Genomic DNA, 21,236 nt, shown 5'->3' on the forward strand with positions numbered 1-21,236 from the left:
ATGAATGTATCATTATAAGAAATTACAAATTATGGAAGTATTGCTTGTAGAGAGAAACATGTATTGTACAAATATTTGGGTTGACTGACCAGACCAGTTTAACCTGTTAGGGCTAGGGGGCAGTATTTACACGGCCGGATAAAAAAACGTACCCGATTTAATCTGGTTACTACTCCTGCCCAGTAACTAGAATATGCATATAATTATTGGCTTTGGATAGAAAACACCCTAAAGTTTCTAAAACTGTTTGAATGGTGTCTGTGAGTATAACAGAACTCATATGGCAGGCAAAAACCTGAGAAGATTTCATGCAGGAAGTGGCCTGTCTGACAAGTGGTCGTTCTTCTTGTCTCTGTTTATTGAAGAGTCAGGATCTTAGCTGTAATGTGAAACTTCCTACGGCTCCCATAGGCTCTCATAGCCCGGGAAAAAGCTGAACGATATCGAGGTAGCCTCTGGCTGAAACACATTATCGCCTTTGCCAAGTGGCCGATCAGAGGACAAAGGAATTAGGCGCGTGCCCGAGTCGACCCAGTGATATATTTTCTTTCGTCTGTTTACCTAATTGCAGATTCCCGGTCAGAATATTATCGCTTTTTTACGAGAAAAATGGCATAAAAATTGATTTTAAACAGCGGTTGACATGCTTCGAAGTACGGTAATGAAATATTTAGAAATCTTTTGTCACGAAATGCGCCGTGCGCTTGACCCTTATTTACCATTCGGATAGTGTCTTGAACGCACGAACAAAACGCCGCTGTTGGAACATAACTATGGATTATTTTGGACCAAACCAACATTTGTTATTGAAGTAGTAGTCCTGGGAGTGCATTCTGACGAAGAACAGGAAAGGTAATCAAACTTTTCTAATAGTAAATCGGAGTTTGGTGAGTGCTAAACTTGCTGGGTGTCTAAATAGCTAGCCCTGTGATGCCGGGCTATCTACTGAGAATATTGCAAAATGTGCTTTCACCGAAAAGCTATTTTAAAATCGGACATATCGAGTGCATAGAGGAGTTCTGTATCTATAATTCTTAAAATAATTGTTATGCTTTTTGTGAACGTTTATCGTGAGTAATTTAGTAAATTGTTAGTAAATTCGCTGGAAGTTTGCTAGTTCTGAACGTCACATGCTAATGTAAAAAGCTGTTTTTTTATATAAATATGAACTTGATTGAACAAAACATGCATGTATTGTATAACATAATGTCCTAGGTGTGTCATCTGATGAAGATCATCAAAGGTTAGTGCTGCATTTAGCTGTCTTCTGGGTTTTTGTGACATTATATGCTAGCTTGAAAAATGGGTGTCTGATTATTTCTGGCTGGGTACTCTGCTGACATAATCTAATGTTTTGCTTTCGTTGTAAAGCCTTTTTGAAATCGGACAGTGTGGTTAGATTAACGAGAGTCGTGTCTTTAAATATCTGTAAAATAGTCATATGTTTGAGAAATTGAAGTAATAGCATTTCTAAGGTATTTGAAAATCGCGCCACAGGATTCAACTGGCTGTTACGTAGGTGGGACGATTTCGTGCCACCTGCCCTAGAGAGGTTAAAAAGCAGTATCAGTCAAAAGACAGACAGTGAGGTATCAGATTTAGATTGTATTGAGTATACAGTCCACACTAAATATAATACTGACCTCAGAGTCTCCAGTTTACAGTGGGGATTCCCCAGTCCAGCAGAGAGCAGCTTCACTCCTGGATCCTTCAGGTCATTGTTACTCAGATCCAGCTCTCTCAGGTGTGAGGGGTTTGAACTGAGAACTGAGGCCAACACTTCACAGAATGAGTCTGTGAGTTTACAGCCAGTGAGTCTGCAAACACAGAAGAAATACAATGACAGACAGGTTGTATTAAAAAGTTATTCTCAGCTTTCCTAGCTTACACAGTTATGGTGCACGAATAATGTACACGCTGTGCATTCATGGCTCAATGCTACAACTTTACTGATCAGTTTGTATTGTAGTTTAAGAGTTTTCAGCTGATAGAAAGTTTAGTCAGCCAATGAAAATACTGTTGTTCCTACATTCAGTAAAGTTTGGTCTGAGGGATAGTCACATGAGTACTTACAGAGACAGTCAGCCAATGAAAATACTGTTATAACTACAATTTATTTTGGTGTGCGATATTTACAGTAATACTTACAGAGCTTTCCTGCAGCCTCTCACAGCTGGGAGCAGTCTCCTACGACCCTCCTCTGATGTCTTGTATTCCTTTGGGTTAAACACATCCAGAACCTCCTCTGATATCTGCAGCATGTAGGCCAGTGCTGAACACTGAGCATGTGTGAGGTTTTTGGATCTCTTTTCTGACCTCAAGTACACTTCGATTTCCTCCTGTACTGAATGGTCTTTCATCTCTATCAGACAGTGGAAGAGATTGATGCACCTCTCAGGGGAGATGTTCTTCCTCTGCATCACCTTAAGGGACCGGATTGTTTTCTGGACGCTCTCCGGACTGCTTTCTGTCTGTGTCACCAGACCTCGTAGGAGTTTCTGATTGGACACCAGTGACATGCCATGAAGGAAGCGGACAAAAAGGTCCAGGTGTCCATTCTTACTCTCCAAGGCTTTATCCACGGTACTCTTCAGCAGCTCATGCAAGGTTAGCTCTTCAGACACACCTCTAGACTTTCTCTTGAGGAAGGGCTTCAGTGCATCCATGTTCCTGGCTGTGTAACAATGGTACATGTAGACAGCTGAGAGAAACTCCTGAATGCTGAGATGAACAAAGCAGTACACCACTCTCTGAAATAACACAGACTCTTCTTTAAAGATTTGTGTGCACACTCCTGAGTACACTGAGGCTTCTTTGACATCAAGGCCACACTCTTTCAGGTCTTCTTCATAGAACATGAGATTACCCTTCTCCAGATTTTCAAACGCCAGCCTCCCCAGCTTCAGAAGAATTTCCTTATCTGACTCCATGAGCTCCTCTTGATCCATCACATCTCTTCCATGATACTTCTGGTTCTTCAGGCTGGTCTGAATGAGCAGGAAGTGTATGGACATCTCAGTCAGAGTCGTGGGCATCTCTCTCCTCTTGTCTGTACTCAACATGTGTTCAAAGACTATTGCAGAAATCCAACAGAACACCGGCATGTGGCACATGATGTGGAGGCTCCTTGATGTCTTTATGTGTGAGATGATTCTGTTGGCCAGGTCCTCATCACTGAATCTCTTCCTGAAGTACTCCTCCTTCTGTGGGTCATTGAACCCTCGTACCTCTGTCACCTGGTTAACACACTCAGGGGGGATCTGATTGGTTGCTGCTGGTCGGGAGGTTATCCATAGGAGAGCAGAGGGAAGCAGATTCCCCTTGATGAGGTTTGTCAGCAGAACATCAACAGATGATGTCTGAGTGACATCAGACACCTTTTCATTGTGCTGGAAATCCAATGGAAGTCTGCTTTCATCCAAACCATCAAAGATGAATATAGCTTTACAGGCAGTGAGTTTCTTTGCATTGCCTATGTCTAGTTCTGTGTGGAAGTCATTTAAAAGTCTGAGAAGACTGTACTGGAGATCTTTGATCAAGTTCAGCTCCCGGAAAGGAAGCACAAATATGATCTCCACATCTTGGTTTGCCTTCCCTTCAGCCCAGTCTAGGATGAACTTCTGCACAGAGACTGTTTTTCCGATGCCAGCGATACCCTTCGTCAGCACAGTTCTGATGCTTCTCTCTTGGCCAGGTAAGGGTTTAAAGATGTCATTGCAGTGGATTGCTGTGTCATGTGAGGTTGGTGTCCTGGATGCTGTCTCTAGATGCCACACCTCATGTTCATTGTTAACACCTTCACTATCTCCTTCTGTGATGTAGAGCTCTGTGTAAATCCTGTTGAGGGGAGTTTGGTTCCCTGCTGTTTCCATACCTTCTATCACACATTCATACCTCCTTTTCAGACTGTCTTTATGGTTTACTATAGCTCTCTGCAGGCTGACATCCACTACAAGGGAAGAGTAAAAGGGATGTGTATCAGACACAGTCATTGACAGGATGAAATGTGGGCCTCCACAACTACAGTAACTTATATTATCTCATATTATTGTAGTTAACTACATTTAAATCATATTGAGGTATTGACTTAGCACAGGTCTGCAAGTGTTCTTACTGTTTTCAGAGCCTCTTGCATCATTGGGTTCCCTCAGGTGCTGTAGTACAGGAAGTGTTCTGGATCTCTTTCTACACTGAGGACAGTCATAGTCTCCTGAAGGAGCAGGTTTCTCCCAGTATCTGGTGATGCACTGTCTGCAGAACCTGTGTCCACAGGTGATGGAGACCGGATCCCTCAGAACCTGCTGACACACTGCACACCTGGACTGATCCTCTGGCAGAGTAGACCATCCACTACAGAGATAAAGGAGAGAGAGATACTGATCCTCTAACAGAGTAGACCATCCACTACAGAGATAAAGGAGAGAGAGATACTGATCCTCTAACAGAGTAGACCATCCACTACAGAGATAAAGGAGAGAGAGATACAGAGTAGACCATCCACTACAGAGATAAAGGAGAGAGAGATACTGATCCTCTGGCAGAGTAGACCATCCACTACAGAGATAAAGGAGAGAGAGATACTGATCCTCTAACAGAGTAGACCATCCACTACAGAGATAAAGGAGAGAGAGATACTCATCCTCTAACAGAGTAGACCATCCACTACAGAGATAAAGGAGAGAGAGATACTGATCCTCTAACAGAGTAGACCATCCACTATAGAGATAAAGGAGAGAGAGATACTGATCCTCTAACAGAGTAGACCATCCACTACAGAGATAAAGGAGAGAGAGATACTGGTCCTCTAACAGAGTAGACCATCCACTACAGAGATAAAGGAGAGAGAGATACTGATCCTCTAACAGAGTAGACCATCCACTACAGAGATAAAGGAGAGAGAGATACTGATCCTCTAACAGAGTAGACCATCCACTACAGAGATAAAGGAGAGAGAGATACAGAGTAGACCATCCACTACAGAGATAAAGGAGAGAGAGATACTGATCCTCTGGCAGAGTAGACCATCCACTACAGAGATAAAGGAGAGAGAGATACTGATCCTCTAACAGAGTAGACCATCCACTACAGAGATAAAGGAGAGAGAGAGATACTGATCCTCTAACAGAGTAGACCATCCACTACAGAGATAAAGGAGAGAGTGATACTGATCCTCTAACAGAGTAGACCATCCACTACAGAGATAAAGGAGAGAGAGATACAGAGTAGACCATCCACTACAGAGATAAAGGAGAGAGAGATACTGATCCTCTGGCAGAGTAGACCATCCACTACAGAGATAAAGGAGAGATACTGATCCTCTGACAGAGTAGACCATCCACTACAGAGATAAAGGAGAGAGAGATACTGATCCTCTAACAGAGTAGACCATCCACTACAGAGATAAAGGAGAGAGAGATACTGATCCTCCAACAGAGTAGACCATCCACTACAGAGATAAAGGAGAGAGAGAGATACTGATCCTCTAACACAGTAGACCATCCACTACAGAGATAAAGGAGAGAGAGATACTGATCCTCTAACAGAGTAGACCATACACTACAGAGATAAAGGAGAGAGCGATACTGATCCTCTGACAGAGTAGACCATCCACTACAGAGATAAAGGAGAGAGAGATACTGATCCTCTAACAGAGTAGACCATCCACTACAGAGATAAAGGAGAGAGAGATACTGATCCTCCAACAGAGTAGACCATCCACTACAGAGATAAAGGAGAGAGAGAGATACTGATCCTCTAACACAGTAGACCATCCACTACAGAGATAAAGGAGAGAGAGATACTGATCCTCTAACAGAGTAGACCATACACTACAGAGATAACGGAGAGAGAGATACTGATCCTCTGACAGAGTAGACCATCCACTACAGAGATAAAGGAGAGAGAGATACTGATCCTCTGGCAGAGTAGACCATCCACTACAGAGATAAAGGAGAGAGAGATACTGATCCTCTGGCAGAGTAGACCATCCACTACAGAGATAAAGGAGGGTGCAGTAATTCCTCTAATAAACTCAGTTACAAGAAATTACACATTACAACAACAACAACAACAAACATCTAGTGACGTACCTAAAGGCTTGATGCTAATTATTTAACCCGTCTCCTCCCCTTCATCTACACTGACTGAAGTGGATTTAACAAGTGACATCAATAAGGGATCATAGCTTTCACCTGGATTCACCTTGTCAATCTATGTAATGGAAAAAGCAGGTGTTCATAATGTTTTGTTCACTCACTGTATAAAAGATATATGACATAAACAACAAATGATAAGCAGATGCATTACAGTATGTACTCAGATACACAAAATACATCAGGTTTCAGATCTTGAAGGTTCTCCTCTTCAATAGTAATATCATCAATTCTGACCAGTAACTTACCTGGGGTCAAAGGTCCCAGATCCATTACTAAAATGCATAGGCTGATCCATAGAGAAGTAGCTCTTCATGGACAGATGACTGGGTACTGGAGAGACTGATCTCTGGAGAGACTGAGTTTGCTTGGAGATTCTGAAAAACATAATGAATCACCATGTAACTACATTTCAAAATATATCCAAATTATATATCGATAGATTACATACATTACATAAAGCATTAAAATATATGGCATTACATAAAGCAAAAAACATACACTGAGTGTACAAAACATTAAGAACACCCTCCTAATACTGAGTGCCCCCCCCCCACCTTTTTGCCCTAAAATTAACCTCAACTCGTCAAGGCATTGACTCTTCAAGGTGTCGAAATCGTTCCACAGAGATGCTGGCCCATGTTGACTCCTATGATTCTCACAGTTGTGTCAAGTGGGCAGGATGTCCTTTGGGTGGTGGACCATTTTTGAGACACATGGGAAACTGTTAAGCGTGGAAAAACCCAGCAGCGTTGCAGGTCTTAACACTAATCTGTGCGCCTGGCACTGATTGATGTGGATTCAACAAGTGACATCAACAAGGGATCATAGCTTTTCATGTTTCAAGGAGCGGGAGTAAACAAAACTGTCAAGGAGGTGTGTAAACAAAACTCCTTAAAAATTTGGCAAGATAAGAAGTTGGGGTATGGGGGAGACAAAATACTGATGCCTACATAGAAAAACATTTTGGTTTACATAACTTAAAATGCATTTAATAAATAAATATCTTTAGGGTTACGGTATATTTTGGAGTTTTGGACAATGTTTTCATATGACCTCAATATTCTAAAAGTGTTACTGAGTTAACCTGGAAGCCTATAAGAAATCCTGCTATGCCCTCCAATGAACCATCAAACAGGCAAAGCATCAATACAGGACTGAGATCGAATACAACTACACCAGCTCTTCCGGACGACTATGTGATCACGCTCTCAGCAGTCAATGTAAGACCTTTAAACAGGTCAACATTCACAAGGCCGCAAGGCCAGACGGATTACCAGGATGTGTACTCTGAGCATGCGCTGACCAACTGGCAAGTGTCTTCACTGACATTTTCAACCTTTCCCTGTCCGAGTCTTTAATACCAACATATTTTAAGCAGACCACCATAGTCCCTGTGCCTAAGAACACTAAGGTAACCTGCCTAAATGACTACCGACCCGTAACACTCACATCTGTAGCCATGAAGTGCTTTGAAAGGCTGGTCATGGCTCACATTAACACCATCATCCCAGAAACCCAAGACCCACTGCAATTTGCATACAGCCCCAACAGATCCACAGATGATGCAATCTCTATTGCACTCCACACTGCCCTTTCCCACCTGGACAAAAGGAACACCTATGTGAGAATGATATTCATTGACTACAGCTCAGCGTTCAACACCATAGTGCCCTCAAAGCTCATCACTAAGCTAAGGACCCTGGGACTAAACACCTCCCTCTGCAACTGGATCCTGGACTTCCTGACGGGCCGCCCCAGCTGGTAAGGGTAGGTAACAACACATCCGCCACGCTGATCCTCAACACGGGGGCCCCTTAGGGGTGCGTGCTCAGTCCCCTCCTGTACTCCCTGTTCATTCATGGCTGCACGGCCAGGCACGACTCCAACACCATCATTAAGTTTGCTGATGACACAACAGTGGTAGGCCTGATCACCAACAACGATGAGACAGCCTATAGGGAGGTCAGAGACCTGGCCGTGTGGTCCCAGGACAACAACCTCTCCCTCAACGTGATCAAGACCAAGGAGATGATTGTGGACCACAGGAAAAAGAGGACCAAGCACGCCCCCATTCTTATCGACGGGGCTGTAGTGGAGCAGGTTGAGAGCTTCAAGTTCCTTGGCGTCCGCATCACCAACAAACTAACATGGTCCAAGCACACCAAGACAGTCGTAAAGAGGGCATGACAAAACCTATTCCCCCAAAGAATACTGAAAAGATTTAGCATGGGTCTTCAGATCCTCAAAAGGTTCTACAGCTGCACCATTGAGAGCATCCTGACTGGTGGCATGACTGCATGGTATGGCAACTGCTCGGCCTCCGACCGCAAGGCACTACAGAGGGTAGTGCGAACGGCCCAGTACATCACTGGGACCAAGCTTCCTGCCATCCAGGACCTCTATACCAGACGGTGTCAGAGGAATTGCCCTAAAAATTGTCAAAGACTCCAACCACCCAAGTCATAGACTGTTCTCTCTGCTACCGCACGGCAAACGGTACCGGAGCGCCAAGTCTAGGTCCAAGAGGCTTCTAAACAACTTCTACCCCCAAGCCATAAGACTCCTGAACACCTAATCAAATTGCTACCCAGACTATTTGCATTGCCCCCCCCCTCCCCTATACGCCGCTGCTACTCTCTGTCATCATCTATGCATGGTCACTTTAATAACTCTACCTACATGTACATATTACCTCGACTAACCAGTGCCCCCGCACATTGACTCTGTACCGGTACCCCCTGTATATAGTCTAGCAATTGTTATTTTACTGCTGCTCTATACTTTTATCTCTTATTCTCATTCATACTTTTTTAAACTGCATTGTGGGTTAGGGCTTGTAGGAAAGCATTTCACTGTATTCGGCGCATGTGACTGATAAAATTTGATTTGATTCAACTTGTCAATCTACGTCATGGAAAGAGCAGGTGTTCATAATGTTTTGTAAACACAGTGTCTTAAAATATATGACATAAACAACAAATGATAAGCAGATGCTTTACAGTATATACTCAGATACACAAAATACATCTGGTTTCAGATCTTGAAGGTTCTCCTCTTCAATAGTAATATCATCAATTCTGACCGGTAACTTACCTGGGGTCAAAGGTCCCTGATCCATTACTAAAATGCATAGGCTGATCCATAGAGAAGTAGCTCTTCATGGACAGATGACTGGGTACTGGAGAGACTGATCTCTGGAGAGACTGAGTTTGGTTGGAGATTCTGAAAAACATAATGAATCACCATGTAACTACATTTCAAAATGTATCAAAATTATATATCAATAGATTACATACATTACATAAAGCATTAAAATATATGGCATTACATAAAGCAAAAAACATACACTGAGTGTACAAAACATTAAGAACACCCTCCTAATACTGAGTGTCCCTCCTCTTTTTGCCCTACAATTAGCCTCAACTTGTCAAGGCATCGACTCTTCAAGGTGTAGAAAACGTTCCACAGAGATGCTGGCCCATGTTGACTCCTATGATTCCCACAGTTGTGTCAAGTGGGCTGGATGTCCTTTGGGTGGTGGACCATTTTTGAGACACACGGGAAACTGTTGAGCATTAACAACCCAGCAGCGTTGCAGTTCTTGATACAAATCGGTGCGCCCGGCAGCAAGAAAGTAAAATAAATAGGTTTTGATTATGTTTTAATGGTAATGGCGACATACAGTGGGGGAAAAAAGTATTTGATCCCCTGCTGATTTTGTACGTTTGCCCACTGACAAAGAAATGATCAGTCTATCATTTTAATGGTAGGTTTATTTGAACAGTGAGAGGCAGAATAACAACAAAAAAATCCAGAAAAACGCATGTCAAAAATGTTATGAATTGATTTGCATTTTAATGAGGGAAATAAGTATTTGACCCCTCTGCAAAACATGACTTAGTACTTGGTGGCAAAACCCTTGTTGGCAATCACAGAGGTGGCTGGCTGAGGGAAGGAGGTTCTCACCCAAGATTTGACGTTACATGGCCCCATTCATCATCTCTTTGATGCGGTGAAGTTGTCATGTCCCCTTAGCAGAAAAAGACCCCAAAGCATAATGTTTCCACCTCCATGTTTGACGGTGGGGATGGTGTTCTTGGGGTCATAGGCAACATTCCTCCTCCTCCAAACAGGGCGAGTTGAGTTGATGCCAAAGAGCTCCATTTTGGTCTCATCTGACCACAACACTTTCACCAGTTGTCCTCTGAATCATTCAGATGTTCATTGGCAAATTTCAGACGGGTATGTATATGTGCTTTCTTGAGCAGGGGGACCTTGCAGGCGCTGCAGGATTTCAGTCCTTCACGGCGTAGTGTGTTACCAATTGTTTTCTTGGTGACTATGGTCCCAGCAGCCTGACAAGATCCTCCCGTGTAGTTCTGGGCTGATTCCTCACCGTTCTCATGATCATTGCAACTTCACGAGGTGAGATCTTGCATGGAGCCCCAGGCCGAGGGAGATTGACAGTTCTTTTGTGTTTCTTCCTTTTGCGAATAATCGCACCAACTGTTGTGTCATGACGTTGGCCTGTGGGTAAGGTTTATGACCCCCCCCCATAAATACCTTTCTCCCCCTCTCTGAATCTACTGAAGGACTTGAATAGCCTGTGTTAAATATAGAGAGTCTTGGAACATCAAACAAATGGGGAAAGGTACCACATATTTTGTTAATAAAACCAGTTGGAAATATGCTTGGGAACGTAATGAGTATGTATGTCAGTTCGGTTGTCATCTGAGACATTATGACTGTTGACAGGACGACATAAACTGTATCTGAGAAAGTATACGCCCAGTAGTTATCAGAGTCACATGGAATTGTTATGCAATTGAAATGTTTGATATTGAAAATGTTTGTTAGGAGATGAAATGTAATTTTAGCTTCCGAATGAGAGATTTGGGTTTTCATAAGGAAAGTGCCCTGCTCGATCAGTGGCCCAACCCTGTGAAGAGACAGGGGTTATAAACGATGAAACACCTCCCTCCCCCTCTCCACTATATAATCCTTTGACGAAAAGATAACCAGGTGGTTCCAGTACTTCCGAGTACGGAAGGTCTGTTGGCCAACCCGGCCAGCATCTACGACCAATCTACCGAAGCGCAGCTCAGAGTAAATATTTATTGCATTTTCCTTTTCCAAATGGGCGGTAATTTAGAATGCATAAGATAATGTATTTACGATAGCATAGCTGCTGTTTCTTTGTTCCTAAATCTTCCCGCTCTTTCATTCAAGCCCAACCCCCTTTCCTTTGTGTAACCAGCTTTCATACAGGTTCCGTCCACCAGGGATGTTTTCTGTATGACATCATTGTATTCTGTGTATTTGTAATTCTGTGTGATTAGTTAGGTATTTAGTAAATAAATAATTAAACCCAATTTTGTATTGCTGATTCAACTTGTTAGCCAGGTTTCGTGAAGATAACCAAGAATTTACAACTTTCATTATGAGACTGAAAATAAGACAAGGGTTAACATTGACTGCTATCGATGTAAAATATTACTAAGTATTTTAAGAGTTTATTCGGAAGATAACGGCTCTATAAACGTTCTTCCGTGGTGCCCCGACTTTCTAGTTAATTACATTTACATGATTAGCTTAATCAGGTAATATTAATTACAGAGAAATCATTTTCTAAGTTAGCATGTCATATCACTTAATCCGGCATAGCCAAAGACACGACAGTTGTCACCTTTTCACCAAGCTGCTTGGCGATGGTCGTGTTGCCCATTCCAGCCTTGTGTAGGTCTACAATCTTGTCCCTGACATCCTTGGAGAGCTCTTTGGTCTTGGCCATGGTGGAGAGTTTGGAATCTGATTGATTGATTGCTTCTGTGGACAGGTGTCTTTTATACAGGTAACAAACTGAGATTAGGAGCACTCCTTTTAAGAGTGTGCTCCTAATCTCAGCTCGTTACCTGTATAAAAGACACCTGGGAGTCAGAAATCTTTCTGATTGAGAGGGGGTCAAATACTTATTTCCCTCATTAAAATGCAAATCAATTTATAACATTTTTGACATGCGTTTTTCTGGATTTTTTGTTGTTGTTATTCTGTCTCTCACTGTTCAAATTAACCTACCATTAAAGTTATAGACTGATCATTACTTTGTCAGTGGGCAAACGTACAAAATCAGCTGGGGATCAAATACTTTTTCCCCTCACTGTACGTAAATGCCAACAAAATAACTTTTTGGTCTGTGTGTGTGTGTGTGTGTGTGTGTGTGTGTGTGTGTGTGTGTGTGTGTGTGTGTGTGTGTGTGTGTGTGTGTGTGTGTGTGTGTTTCAACTATTTAACTGTAGTAGAATGCTGAGAAGGCAGCTAAAATTTTAAATATCGGTTATCGGTATCGGGTTGTTTGGCAAGGAAAATATCGGATATCGGGTTGTTTGGCAAGGAAAATATCGGATATTGGGTTGTTTGGCAAGAAAAATATCGGATATCGGGTTGTTTGGCAAGGAAAATATCGGATATCGGGTTGTTTGGCAAGGAAAATATCGGATATCGGGTTGTTTGGCAAGGAAAATATCAGATATCGGGTTGTTTGGCAAGGAAAATATCGGATATCGGGTTGTTTGGCAAGAAAAATATCGGATATCGGGTTGTTTGGCAAGGAAAATATCGGATATCGGGTTGTTTGGCAAGAAAAATATTGGATATCGGGTTGTTTGGCAAGGAAAATATCGGATATCGGGTTGTTTGGCAAGGACAATATCGGATATGGGTATCGGCCAAAAATGTCATATCGATGCATCCCTATTAAACCTGTCTGGTCCCCTTCATCTACACTGATTGAAGAGGATTTAACAAGTGGCATCAATAAGGATCATTGCTTTCACCTGGATTCACCTTGTCAATCTACGTCATGGAAAAAGCAGGTGTTCATAATGTTTTGTGCACTTACTGTATAAAAAATATATGACATAAACAACAAATGATAAGCAGATGCTTTACAGTATATACTCAGATACACAAAATACATCTGGTTTCAGATCTTGAAGGTTCTCCTCTTCAATAGTAATATCATCAATTCTGACCGGTAACTTACCTGGGGTCAAAGGTCCCTGATCCATCACTAAACTGTACAGGATGATGCATAGAGGAGTCACTCTTCATGGACAGATGACTGGGTACTGGAGAGACTGGTCTCAGAGTTTGGTTGGGGATTCTGAAAAACATAATGAATCACCATGTAACTACATTTCAAAATGTATCAAAATTATATATCAATAGATTAAATACATTACATAAAGCATTAAAATATATGGCATTACATAAAGCAAAAGACATACACTGAGTGTACAAAACATTAAGAACACCCTCCTAATACTGAGTGTCCCCCCTCTTTTTTTGTCCTCAGAACAGCCTCAACTCATTAAGAAATGGACACATAAGGTGTGGAAAGCGTCCCACAGGGATGCTGGCCCATGTTGACTCCAATGCTTCCCTCAGTTGTGTCAAGATGGCTGGATGTCCTTTGTGTGGACCATTCTTGATTCCTACCTGTCTCCTCCCCTTCATCTACACTGATTGAAGTGGATTTAACAAGTGTAACTTAATTGTAACATAATCACATAGGCCTACTGATTCACTTCATCTCAGTTCCACTTGAATCCTTCAGAGTCTATTGATGCACATACTTCATAGTATGTCCATATGTACAGTACCAGTCAGAAGTTTGGACACACCTCCTCATTGCAGGGTTTTTCTTTATTTTTACTATTTTCTACATTGTAGAATAATAGTGAAGACATCAAAACTATGAAATAACATATGTGGAGTCATGTAGTAACCAAAAAAAGTGTTAAACAAATCAAAATATATTTTATATTTGAGTTTCTTCAAAGTAGCCACCTTGATGACAGCTATGCACACTCTTGGCATTCTCTCAACCAGCTTTTTGAGGTAGTCACCTGGAATGCATTTCAATTAACAGGTGTACCTTGTTAAAAGTTAATTAGTTAATTAATTTCCTTCTTAATACATTTGAGCCAATCAGTTGTGTTGTGAAATGGTAGGGGTGGTATACAGAAGATTATTTATTTTACCTTTATTTAACTAGGCAAGTCCGTTAAGAACAAATTCTTATTTTCAATGACAGCCAAGGAACAGTGGGTTAAAACTAGTTAGGGCTAGGGGGCAGTATTGAGAATTTTGAAAAAAATATGTGGCCATTTTTAACTGCCTCCTACACCAACTCAGAAGCTAGGATATGCATATTATTAACGGATTTGGATAGAAAACACTCTGAATTTTCTAAAAACTGTTTGAATGGTGTCTGTAAGTATAACAGAACTCATATGGCAGGCAAAAACCTGAGAAAAATACAAGCAGGAAATTAGAATTTTGTGGCTGTACTATCTTTGAGTCATTGCCAATAGAACACACAGTGACAAAGGATTCATTTTGCACTTCCTACGGCTTCCACTAGATGTCAACGATCTTTATAAAGTTGTTTGAAGCGTCTATGATGAACAGAGACCGGATGAGAAGGAAGGGAAGTTGACGTCCCTGGGATGTCGTCACTTCATTATTGCGCGCTCATGTGAGATGAGACTTTGTATTTCAAACGTTTATCAAGACACAGGAGAGGTCCTGTTGAAATATTTATCCGTTTCACGTTCTCAAGGCCCTAAAGATTGATGCTAAACAACGTTTGACATGTTTGAACGAACGTAAATAGATTTTTTTTTTTACTTTTTGTCGTGACTTTTCCCTCCCCGCCCTACATTTTGAGTAGCCTACCGAACAGCGCTAACAACATGGAACAACTTGGAGTTATTTGGACATAAATTATGAACTTTGTCGAAAGAAACAACATTTGTTGTGGACCTGGGATTCCTGTGCCGTCTGATGAAGATTATTAAAGGTAAGGGAATAGTTCTAATGTTATTTATGATGTTAGATGACTCCAACATGCCAGTTAACTGTATAGCCTAGTGTATTTTTCTGAGTGCAGTAGTCAGATTATTGCAAAGTGTGCTTTCCCAGTAAAGTTATTTTGAAATCTGTCAATGCGGTTACTTTCACGAGATATTAATCTATAATTCTTTGAATAACAGTTTAATATTTTATCCACGTTTTATAATGAGTATTTTAGAAAATTCACCGGCAGTTTTTGGGGGAACACATTTTCTGAACATCACGCGCCGATGTAAAATGCTGTTTTTAGATATAAATATGAACATGATGGAACAGAAAATGCATGTATTGTCTAACATAATGTCCTAGGAGTGTCATCTGATGAAGATTGTCAAAGGTTAGTGCATAATTTTTGCTGGTTTTCTGCTTTTGGTGACGCCTGTCTTTGCATTGACAAAACATTACACACAGCTATTTTCAATGTACTCTCCTAACATAACCTAACTTTATGCTTTCGCCGTAAAACCTCTTTGAAATCGGACAATGTGGTTGGATTTAGGAGATGTTTATCTTTCAAATGGTGAAAAATAGTTGATTGCTTGAGAAATGGAAATTATTTGATTCATGCAGTTTTGAATTTCCCGCCATGGTATCTTGTCAAGCAATCCCGTTACCGGGATCAGAGCGGGAAGGGGTCCCCAACATATATAGTGATTTTGGTTTATGTCAGTTTAATTGTTTGTTATGGTATAAGTTGTTATTTTATGATTGTAAGTGATAAAATGAACTAGTAATTCTGAGTAATTACTACTCTAGTAAGGAATAACACATGTTTCAGTACTACTGCAGTTGTTACATAATTCCAATAGATGGCAGCATAAGACCACAAATGATATTTCAGAATACTAGTTTAGCTTTTTCCCTGGATGCATCGCCACTCCCCTCACAGGAAAACTCCTGTGTGGCTTCTTTCTGTCCATTTCCACACTGCTAACGCAAGAGGAAGGACTGAAAAAGCATTTAACCTGTTGGGTCTAGGGGGCAGCATTTGCACGTCTGGATAAAAAAAATGTACCCGATTTAATCTGGTTACTAATCCTACCCAGTAACTAGAATATGCATATACTTATTATATATGGATAGAAAACACTCTAAAGTTTCCAAAACTGTTTGAATGGTGTCTGTGAGTATAACAGAACTCATTTGGCAGGCAAAACCCTGAGACATTTTCTGACAGGAAGTGGATACCTGATGTGTTGTATTGAGTTTAAACCTATCCCATTGAAAAACACAGGGGTTTAGGAATATTTTGGCACTTCCTATTGCTTCCACTAGATGTCACCAGCCTTTACAAAGTGTTTTGAGTCTTCTGGAGGGAGATCTGACCGAACAAGAGCCATGGAACGGTGATGTCCCATTAGACACCTGGCGCGCTACTTCATGTTGGGTACCCTCGTTCCAATACGTTATAAAAGGCTATGCATTCGTCCACCTTGAATATTATTCATGTTCTGGTTAAAAAGGCCCTAATGATTTATGCTATACAACGTTTGACATGTTTGAACGAACGGAAATATATTTTTCCCCTCGTTCATGACGAGAGTCCGGCTGGCTTACATCATGTGCTAACGAGACGGAGATTTTTGGACATAAATGATGAGCTTTTTTGAACAAAACTACATTCGTTATGGACCTGTGATACCTGGAAGTGACATCTGATGAAGAGAATCAAAGGTAATGGATTATTTACATAGTATTTTCGATTTTAGATCTCCCCAACATGACGTCTAGTCTGTATCGCAACGCGTATTTTTCTGGGCACAGTGCTCAGATTATTGCAAAGTGTGATTTCCCAGTAAGGTTATTTTTAAATCTGGCAAGTTGATTGCGTTCAAAAGATGTAAATCTATAATTCTTTAAATGACAATATAATATTTTACCAATGTTTTCTAATTTTAATTATTTAATTTGTGACGCTGACTTGACTGCCGGTTATTGGAGGGAAACGATTTCCTCAACATCAATGCCATAGTAAAACGCTGTTTTTGTATATAAATATGAACTTGATAGAACTAAAAATGCATGCATTGTCTAACATAATGTCCTAGGAGTGTCATCTGATGGAGATTGTAAAAGGTTAGTGTATCATTTTAGCTGGTTTTATGGTTTTGGTGACCCTGTCTTTGACTTGACAAAACATTACACACAACTCTTGTAAATGTACTGTCCTAACATACTCTAAATTTATGCTTTCGCCGTAAAACCTTTTTGAAATCGTAAAACGTGGTTAGATTAAGGAGATGTTTATCTTTCAAATGGTGTAACATAGTTGTATTTTTGAAAAATTTTAATTTTGACATTTATTTGGATTCAAATTTGCCGCTCTTGAAATGCACCTGCTGTTGATGGAGTGCACCACGGGTGGCACGCTAGCGTCCCACCTAGCCCCAAGAGGTTAACAGATTACTGTGAAGTAATATAACGATCGTTGATGTTTATTATTCCCTGTTTTTATGCTCATGTTTTACACTTCATTAATATAACGATTATCATTAAGCCTGAACATTAATTCAGTCACCTCTGGTCGAGAAAAACATATTTTCCCAGTACATTCATTCTCTAATTCATCAACCAGCATCGACCCGCTCTGCCTTCTCGAGCAAGCCAGGGGCATGTGGAGGTAAATTTAATTTAAAGGTAAAATGTTGAGGTAAATTTACTAACCGGGAGGGTTGAATTATGTCATTTATTGGCGGGCTGGAAGACATGCTCATCTTTTCTATTCCGAGGTTGTTTACTCGCAATATCAGATATTAAGATGATGTTTCATAATGTATGTATACTGAGGTTGAAGTTCTGAGTAGTGATCATTTACCAGGGGTTCAATACCTGCTATAGTCACTATTTATTTGCTCTCCCAAAAGCAACACAGGCCTAATACGAGATATATAGCTAACTAAAGTAATGAGTGACCATTTTAGAAAATCAGGGGACATATAGTCTGTGGTTGCATGCTATTTTATTTCAATCATATTGCTGCTTGTAGCCTATAACTGATGCTTCGTGGTCTTATGCTGCCATCTATTGAAAATATTTAGCAATTAAAAGTTATTAATTCACCTACAGACATTGGTGAGGCAGCTGAGAATTAAAAAAAACGTCATGTGTCCAGCCTACTTGAGGCGCCCTGAAAATAATATTCAAAAGATTAGTCCTTGGATACAGAGGGGTTAAACACTAAAGTTACCGTCCATCTAGTGAAGAGAGGAGAACCTGACAGAGGTAGCCAGCATCCGTCAACGATAGAGGGACAAGCCCTCCACGGGATTGAACAGGTGGAAGAAACAACTGGGGAGCTCCATCGGTCCACAAGAAATGCAGGCAGCCGGTGATGATGTACTGGTAGCTAGGATAACTAGGATACTGCTGGTAGAGTAGCTAGCTAGCTTACCTAGCTGTACCGACTAGCTAGGATAACTAGGATGCTGCTGGTAGAGTAGCTAGCTAGCTTACCTAGCTGTACCGACTAGCTAGGATAACTAGGATGCTGCTGGTAGTAAATGAATTTATAACATTTTTGACATGCGTTTCTCTGGATTTTTTTGTTGTTATTCTGTCTCTCACTTTTCAAATAAACCTACCATTAAAATTATAGACTGATCATTTCTTTATCAGTGGGCAAACGTACAAAATCAGCAGGGGATCAAATACTTTTTTCCCCCACTGTAAAAGTGTAAAATAAACACGTTTTTCTTTTGATTATTTAATTATCTACATCATGTTATTTCAAGATATCCCTTTGGAGCGCAACATCACGTTGTTAAAAAATAATCCTAAATTGGGCATGGCTATAAATTAGGCAAATTGAAGGCATCTCGGGCGTAATATGTGTTTGATGAAAATGAACATTGTATGCAACGTTGTAGGCAACATTATTGGCAAGGGACTTGATGCCTACTATGCTAAAGCTATTTAGAGTTGTTAAACGGGAGTGAAGAGTGTGTTGATATAACGGTAAAATTGTCAAAATTGTTATTGTAACAACGATCAGAATTGGTAAAGAAAATATGCATTCCATTATATTAGGCAATAATTAAGAGTAGGAAAAGTGGTCGTGTCATGTGAAAATTCTATCAAATGTGTTACATTGCAACGAGTACAGTCAGGGTGCCGTAGAGCCCCTGCAGTACCTCCACAGACCCCGGATTGAGATCCCCTGATTTAGCAGATGCTCTTATCCAGAGAGATTTACAGTAACTGCATTCATCTTAACATAGCTATTTATTTTGGAAATAAACTTAATAAATTATTCATAAAACTGTCATCTTACCTCTTAGCTTTGTTGTCATGTCTCCCAGAGATTCTCATTTTAGAGGCAGGGCCCCCCTCTTCTCTCTCCCCAGAGAGACTCATTTTAGAGCACTGACCCCTAAACAGAGATCCTGCATGTTGGTTGTGGTTAACACAGTAACAACTAATTCTTGATTGTCAATTGTTCTCATTTATTCATTATCTCTTTGATAAATAAAACATTTACTAACAGACATAGAAACAGTCAGGTGATTTAATGCATCACATTAACTTGTAGGTGTGACATTTCATCTCCATGGTAACTGTCAATAATAATAATAAGTCACTGTTTGTTAAGGTAGTTCTAGACAGTACAGCAACAACAATAATAATAATAATAATAATAATAAGTCACTGTTAGTTAAATAAGGTAGTTATAGACAGAACAACAACAATAATAATAATAATAATAATAATAATTATGTCACTGTTTGTTAAGGTAGTTCTAGACAGTACAGCAACAACAATAATAATAATAATAATAATAATAATAATAAGTCACTGTTTGTTAAGGTATTTATAGACAGTACAGAAACAATAATAATAATAATAATAATAATAAGTCACTGTTAGTTAAGGTAGTTCTAGACAGTACAGCAACAACAATAATAATAATAATAATAATAATAAGTCACTGTTTGTTAAGGTAGTTATAGACAGTACAGCAACAATAATAATAATAATAATAAGTACTGTTTGTTAAGGTAGTTATAGACAGTACAGCAACAATAATAATAATAATAATAATAATAATAATAATAATATGACACTGTTTGTTAACCTGTTTAGGATAGGGGGAAGTATTTTCACGGCCGGATAAAAAACGTACCCGATTTAATCTGGTTATTACTCCTGCCCAGAAACTAGAATATGCATATAATGATTTGATTTGGATAGAAAACACCCTAAAGTTTCTAAAACTGTTTGAATGGTGTCTGTGAGTATAGCAGAACTCATACGGCAGGCCAAAACCTGAGAAGATTCTATATGGGAAGTGCCCTGTCTGAACATTTCTTGGCCTTCTGTAGCCTCTTTATCAAAAATAGAGGATCTCTGCTGTAACGTGACATTTTCTAAGGCTCCCATAGGCTCTCAGAAGGCGCCAGAACGGGGAATGATAACTCTGCAGTCCCTGGGCGAAAAACAGTAGGGCTTTTGGAAAGTGGTTGTTCTGAGAACAATGACACTGGTGCGCGCGTGCATGTGAAGACTCCATTTTCTATTTTCAGTGTTTGAACAAAAACAAGGTCTCCCGGTCGGAATATTATCGCTTTTTACGAGAAAAATCGCATAAAAATTGATTTTAAACAGCGTTTGACATGCTTCGAAGTACGGTAATGGAATATTTAGAATTTTTTGTCACGATACACGCCGGCGTCACCCTTCGGATACTGTCTTGAACACAAGAACAAAAGCAGCTATTTGGATATAACTATGGATTATTTGGAACCAAAACAGCATAGGTAATCCAATTTTTCTTATAGTAAATCTGAGTTTGGTGAGTGCCAAACTTGGTGGGTGTCAAAATAGCTAGCCATGATGGCCGGGCTATCTACTCAGAATATTGCAAAATGTGAGTAATCGTGAGTAATTTTGTAAATTCACCGGAAGTTTTCGGTGGGTATGCTAGTTCTGAATGTCACATGCTAATGTAAAAAGCTGATTTTTTATATAAATATGAACTTGATTGAACAAAACATGCATGAATTGTATAACATAATGTCCTAGGAGTGTCATCTGATGAAGATCATCAAAGGTTAGTGCTGCATTTAGCTGTGGTTTTGGTTTTTGTGACATTATATGCTAGCTTGAAAAATGGGTGTCTGATTATTTCTGGCTGGGTACTCTGCTGACATAATCTAATGTTTTGCTTTC

General features: G+C 40.2%; 1 protein-coding gene across 1 annotated transcript in view; it reads right to left on the reverse strand.

Moving 5' to 3' along the window:
• LOC123732609 (NACHT, LRR and PYD domains-containing protein 12-like) overlaps nucleotides 1–19,459 on the reverse strand; it is a 28,745-nt gene extending 9,286 nt beyond the window's left edge. The window contains exons 1-7 of the mRNA XM_045711880.1: nucleotides 19,342–19,459; nucleotides 13,198–13,317; nucleotides 9,249–9,377; nucleotides 6,401–6,529; nucleotides 4,115–4,350; nucleotides 2,149–3,949; nucleotides 1,644–1,817 (exon numbers count right to left, since the gene is read on the reverse strand). Coding sequence (XP_045567836.1) covers nucleotides 1,644–1,817; nucleotides 2,149–3,949; nucleotides 4,115–4,350; nucleotides 6,401–6,529; nucleotides 9,249–9,377; nucleotides 13,198–13,317; nucleotides 19,342–19,424 — 2,672 coding nt within the window. The 5' untranslated portion in view covers nucleotides 19,425–19,459. The remainder of the gene's footprint in view (nucleotides 1–1,643; nucleotides 1,818–2,148; nucleotides 3,950–4,114; nucleotides 4,351–6,400; nucleotides 6,530–9,248; nucleotides 9,378–13,197; nucleotides 13,318–19,341) is intronic.
• Between the last annotated feature and the right edge of the window lie 1,777 nt (nucleotides 19,460–21,236).

Source organism: Salmo salar, unplaced genomic scaffold, assembly GCF_905237065.1.
Source record: "Salmo salar unplaced genomic scaffold, Ssal_v3.1, whole genome shotgun sequence".
In the NCBI taxonomy this organism is placed as follows: Eukaryota; Metazoa; Chordata; class Actinopteri; order Salmoniformes; family Salmonidae; genus Salmo; species Salmo salar.